Genomic DNA, 6,010 nt, shown 5'->3' with positions numbered 1-6,010 from the left:
AACACTCAACAACGACCTTATTATAACGCTAACATCCGTAACTGTTTTCTACTAAAAGCACAGTTGTCAAAATGTCCAAATTAAATTACAAGCAAACAGAGAGAGCGAAAGCCATAAAACCAAACAGCCTTCTAACAAACCCGCAAGAAAAATACATAAGGCTGATTTAACCGGTCCTCGCCTTACGAATCCAAATCCGAGTGGCCGGCCGGGTCGGCAGAGCGAAGGGAAGCACGATGTGCTGCTATTCCTTCACCGAAACGCAGCGCACGGGAAAAGCACGCCCCGTTTCCCGAAACTCCGAGAATTCAAAACCAGGCACCGAAAAGCGAATCCGTGAGTTATCGTCCGAGAGACTGCGTCCAAAAACTCGCGGCTTCCCTTCGGGGACACCCCTAAAAACCCAAACCGCGTCCTGGACCCGCTGCGGGCGGCGGGGAGCGGCGATGTTCCCGCACCCGAGGGGCCGCGCACCCCGGAGAACTTCGCCTTTCCCCGGCAAACACGTTCCCCTCCCCCGCCGCAACTCTCCGCCTTTAGGAAACCAGGAATTAAAAGGACGGAGGGGTGAATGTTATTTTGATTTAGCTACCATTTGCGCCCTTCTCCTGCGCCCCGCTTCTGGAAACGTTTGATTTTCCCAATCCCCAATTAATTTCGTTGCCGCGGCTGTCGGGGAAAGTTTTGCTAACCCGAGATCCCCCCAGCTCCGCGGTTCTCTCCCCAAACCATCGCCGCCCCGTCCCGTAAAGGGTGTGTGAAGGGGGCTGCCGCCCCCCGCCGGACCCTCCTGTTGCACCCCTCGACGGCATCTCCCGTTCCCCGGCCTCCGCCCCGGTCGGAGGCGAATCCCCCCGGGGCGGCGTTTGCCCCTCTCCGGAGCCGCCGTCGCGGTGTGCTCCCAGGGCCGGGCTGCGTCCTAGGGGCGGCGGATCGGGATCGGGATCGGGATCGGGATCGGGATGGGGCAAGGGGTCTGGAAATGTCTCGGCCGGGGAAAATCCGCGTGGGTTTACGGCTTCCGCGGCAGAAGCGGGATAAGGAGAAGTCGGCTTCGGTTGTGTCTGGTGCATCCTCCTAAACAGGGGGTGGGCTCATTTGGGTCTCTCTCCTTTTCTTATCTTTTCCTTTTCTTATCTTTTCCTTTTCCTTTCTTTCTCTTTTCTTATCTCTTTCTTTTCCTTTTCCTACGTCTTTCTTTTCCTTCTTTTCTTTTCTTTTCTTTTCTTTTCTTTTCTTTTCTTTTTTCTTTTCTTTTCTTTTTTTTTCTTTTTCTTCTTTATTATTTTTTTCTTTTCTCTTCTTTCCTCTTCTTTTCTTTCCTCTTCTTTTCTTTACTTTTCCTTTCTTTTCTTTTCCTTTACTTTCTTTTCCTTTCCTTTCTTCTTTCCTCTTCTCACCGCGGGATCTACTGACAGCGCTGAAAATCAGACGGCTTTAATTTTCCTCAGCAGACTAAGCACAGTCAGACTCAGACGGATGAAAAGCGTCCCCCGTTTCCCTTCCCCTCTCTCCCCGGCGCTTGGAAACTCTTCGCGGAGGAGCGCGACGCTGCCAGAGAGCTCTCCCGGGAGCCTGTCCGCAGGTGGAAACGCACCCGACGGCTCCCCCCGGGGCCTCTCGCAGGCGTCGGTGCGCCCCGTGCTCGGAGGCAGGGGTCTCCACGGGGCCCGGCTCGCTCCCCGGGGCGGAGGCACGGCTCGTGCAGGCTGCCCTGTCCCCCCCGTCCCCCCGTCTCCCCGTCCCACGGCAGGTCCCTCCCCGCACACGGCCCGTCCGCCCCCCCGGGGCCGTGGCCGAGCTCCGGCCGTGCCCTGCGCGGAGGGCGGCGACACCGGCCGCAGGTGTCCCCGCAAGCCCTGCCCTGTCCCCATTCCTCCCCGTCCCACCGCCGGCCGGAGCAGAGCCCGGCCGGTGCGCGGAGCCGGTTACTCACCGGGGCGGACACCTCGGGCCTTTGGGCCGCCCGCAGCCCCCCGGCCCCCCGCCCGCCGCCTGCCCCGAGCCCCCCCCGACGGCCCCGCGACGCCTCCCGCGGTCCCCGGCCCGGCGGGTGCCCCACGAGCGAGCCTGGACGGGGGGGAAAGGGGAGGAGAGGAGAAACACGGCAGACAAAGCGGGGAGCCCCCCCCCCCGATCCCTCCCGTCGCAGCGGGGGCACTTCCCCGGGCCGCCCCCGGCCGCTGCAGCCCGAGGCCAGGCTCGGCCGGGCGGCCCCGAGCAGCCCCCCGCAGCCCCCGGTAGCCGGGCTGGGGTTTTATATTGGAAATTAGGGGCAGGGGGAGGAGATGGCGGGCACGCGGAGCGCTGAGTGTGCGGTGTCAATCAGAGGGGTTTTGTGTCTCCTCGGCTCCCGATGGTCCGTGGCTGAGGTGTCCCGGGTGGCACCACAATGAATATGAATAGGGGTCCTTGCTAAATGGGACAGTCAAAGCGCACCGCCCTGAATAATGGCACGTCATCCTAACTAGACCATTATACATAGGAGGGCTCCTTTTGTCTCTGCTCTCTGCTGCAGCGCTATAAAAGCCCCTCTTTTTCAGGCTGAGGTTAGTCCAAGCACACACTAACTGGCCATCCTGTAAACAGGCTGAGCGGCCGGGGGAGGCTGGCGAGAGGGGGCCGGGGGCTTTTTTTCCTCCTTCCCCAGCGCTCCGAGCCCGCTGCTCGCCCAGCCCGCCGCCCGCCCGCTCCTTTTTCGTTCCTCTTTCGTCGCTTTTCGGAGGGGACTTGCCTCGTTCCGCCACCTCCGGAGCAGGGAAGAGTTTCTTGCTCAGACGCCCGAATACAATGAATTCTGACTCCAGCTCTGTCTCCAGCAGAGCTTCCTCGCCAGACATGGATGAGATGTACCTGAGGGAGCACCACCACCACCACCACCACCACCACCACCAGGACAGCCGGCTCAACTCCGTCTCCTCCACCCAGAACGACCTGGTGCAGAAGATGGCCGGGGAAGGCCTCTCCAGGACCGGCTCCAAGGCCGGCGGGGAAGGCAGCAAGTACAAAATCAAGAAGCAGCTCTCGGAGCAGGACCTGCAGCAGCTGCGCCTGAAGATCAACGGGCGGGAGAGGAAGAGGATGCACGACCTCAACCTCGCCATGGACGGGCTGCGGGAGGTGATGCCCTACGCCCACGGGCCTTCCGTGAGAAAACTCTCCAAAATCGCCACCCTCCTGCTGGCCAGAAACTACATCCTGATGCTCACCAGCTCGCTGGAGGAGATGAAGAGGCTGGTGGGGGAGATCTACGGGGGGCACCACTCGGCCTTCCACTGCGGCACGGTGGGACACTCCGCCGGGCACCCTCCCCACGCCGCCGGCACCGTGCACCAGGTGCACCCCATCCTGGGCACCGCCTTGTCCTCGGCCAACACCTCCTCGTCCCTGCCCGCCTCCCTGCCGGCCATCGGCACCATCCGGCCCCCCCCACTCCCTGCTCAAGACCCCCTCCACGCCCCCCGCCCTGCAGCTCGGCAGCGGCTTCCAGCACTGGGCGGGCTTGCCGTGCCCCTGCACCATCTGCCAGATGCCCCCCCCGCCCCACCTCTCGGCCCTCACCGCCTCCAGCATGGCCAGGATCTCGGGGGACACCAAGGACCTGCTCAAGTGACGCCGCGGGGCCCCCCCGGAGCCGGCTGGGGCGAGGGGCGAGGGCAGCAGGGACCCCCCCGGGGGCGCTGCCCGGCGGCGGCGTGCCCTGGGACGAGGAACGAAATGAGAGCGACAGCGAGCAAGCCCCGCTGGGGAAAAAAAAAAAAAAAAAAAAAAAAAAAAAAAGAAGAAGAAGATGCGATGTAAATAGTTCCTTAAAACGGATGGGGGAAAAGGAAAGAAAAGAAAAAAAAAGGACATGGTTGTCACTGTAGCGTTCGCAGCCACGCAGAGACGATGAGATCGGTTTGGGGCTTCTTCTCCTTCTTTTGCGGGATTTTCCTTTCTTTTCTTTTGAACGGCACCGTCTCGGGAACCTCCTGCTCCGAAGGGCCCGGCGTAGCCCAGCGGGTGCATGCATGCTTCTGGCCCACCTCCCCCGGCGCCCTGCGCGGCCGGCGGCGCGGTGCTCCTGGCAGCGAGGGCTGCCGAGCCAGTTTGGGAAAGTTTCCTCGCGGTTCGGTCGCGATGCGGGTTTTGTTTGCGGGTCCTTTTCTTCTCCCCTCTGTGTCCGCTTGAAAAAAAAAATAGAAAAGAAAAAGAAAAAAAAAAAAAAAAGAGAGAGAGAGAGAGGTTGGGGGGGGAATCGTGCAAAACGCAGCACAGCCCTCCTCCGGGGCTGCTTTGCCAAATCTCCATCTCCTGCCCCCAGTGAGGTCCGCTAGCTCAGCTGGCTGGGGTCCTCGCCGCTTATTTCTCTCCTCGGTTTTGTTCTGTTTTGCTGGTTTTCTGTTGATGTGTTTCGTTTTGGTTTTGCATGCGGGGGCGGCTCTTCCCAGACCGGTGACTTGTGTTACTACACCGGCGCCTTGGTTGCTCTTTATTCCCTTTTCGGTACATTTCCCTGGGCATTTGCTTAAAATGTCATTATTATTATTAATTTCGTTCGTTCGTTCGTTTGTTTTCGGTTAGGGCCTCAAAGACAACACCGTGTCTTTATTTTTTATATATTCTTGATAACTATCGATATATTTATTATTGACCAGTGTTTCTGGATGAGATTTCCGAATAAAATAATAAAAAAATAATAATAATGAAACACGAGCTGCTCGTTTCTCCTTTGTCTGGGACCGCGAGCTGGGAAAACGAGCCTCACTTTCCCTCCCTGCCTTTCCCTGCCACTTTTCGGAACCAGCCAGAGGAGGCTGCGACCCCCCCTCGGGTGGCCGGCGGTGGCAGCGCCGCGGAAACGGCGACAAAACCCGCAGCGAGCGCCCGGGAACAGGCGGAAAGGGGGTAGCGGCTCTTTCCTGGCATCCCGCTGCCAGCCCTCTGCCGGGGGGGTCGGAGCGGAGCAAGAGCCCCCCCCAGCTCGGCCGCTGCTGCCCCGTGAGCACCGGGAGCGGGGCAGGAGCTGCGGCTTCTCCCCGCCCGGCCCCGGCAGGGAAATTGGGGTGTGGGGTCCCCCCCCCGCGCTGCCTCGTTCCGCCTGGAGGCGAGGGGAGACCCGAAGAAACACGGAGAGGTATCGGCAGGGGAGGGGGGCCTTTAAACAGAGGTGCCAACAAGTTTTAGAAGGAGCCATAAGGGAACCGTGCGGGCGAACGGGCCAGGCGATGCTGGAGGGACCGGGTCGGTGTTGAGACATCAGAAAGCAAACACAGAGATCTTATATCAAAAGGAGAATGAGAGTTTGCCCCGAAAACACAATAAACTAACGAATTATGTTGTAAAAACTCTTCCCGGCTGAAGCAAATTCTTCCTGCACTTCAATAAGATGGTCAAGAGATGCTGTAGTTTCTTTCCTTCCTTCCTTCCTTCCTTCCTTCCTTCCTTCCTTCCTTCCTTCCTTCCTTCCTTCCTTCCTTCCTTCCTTCCTTCCTTCCTTCCTTCCCTCCTTCCCTCCTTCCCTCCTTCCCTCCTTCCCTCCTTCCTTCCCTCCTTCCTTCCTTCCTTCCCTCCCTCCTTCTTTCCTTCCTTCCCTCCTTCCCTCCTTCCTTCCTTCCCTCCCTCCTTCCTTCCCTGCTTCCCTCCCTCCCTCCTTCCTTCCCTCCCTCCTTCCTTCCTTCCTTCCTTCCTTCCTTCCTTCCTTCCTTCCTTCCTTCCTTCCTCCCCATCTTTCCTCCCCATCCTTCCCTTCCTTTCCGTCCTTTTCGTTTCCAGCAGTGCCCCTTCCCGGAAGGTTTCTCCCGGCCGGCTCAGCGCCGTTCCCTGCCAGGCCCCCGACCCCCGATGCCGGCAGCCGGAGGCTCCCCCCGCTCGGGACCCGCCACCCGGGGCCGCTTTCCCCACGGGGAAGAAGGGGCAGAGGGAGCAGGGAGCAGGGGCGACAGTGGGAAAGGCTCGGGGTGGGGTGTGGGGGGTCAGGGGGCGAGGGGTGGGCTGCGGGGCGGAGGTGACCCAGGAAAATCCCGAG

General features: G+C 60.1%; 1 protein-coding gene across 1 annotated transcript; it reads left to right on the top strand.

The window, feature by feature from the left end:
* Positions 1–2,275: 2,275 nt before the first annotated feature.
* OLIG3 (oligodendrocyte transcription factor 3) lies at positions 2,276–3,668 on the top strand. The gene is given in 2 exon segments (XM_040552922.1): positions 2,276–3,423; positions 3,425–3,668. Coding segments are annotated over 2 exon segments (822 nt in total). The 5' UTR covers positions 2,276–2,790; the 3' UTR covers positions 3,614–3,668.
* Positions 3,669–6,010: the final 2,342 nt, after the last annotated feature.

This window comes from Cygnus olor, chromosome 3, assembly GCF_009769625.2.
Source record: "Cygnus olor isolate bCygOlo1 chromosome 3, bCygOlo1.pri.v2, whole genome shotgun sequence".
Lineage (NCBI taxonomy): Eukaryota > Metazoa > Chordata > Aves > Anseriformes > Anatidae > Cygnus > Cygnus olor.
The sequence above is the reverse complement of the archived record's forward strand: the minus strand, read 5'-3'. Positions and strand labels throughout refer to the sequence as shown.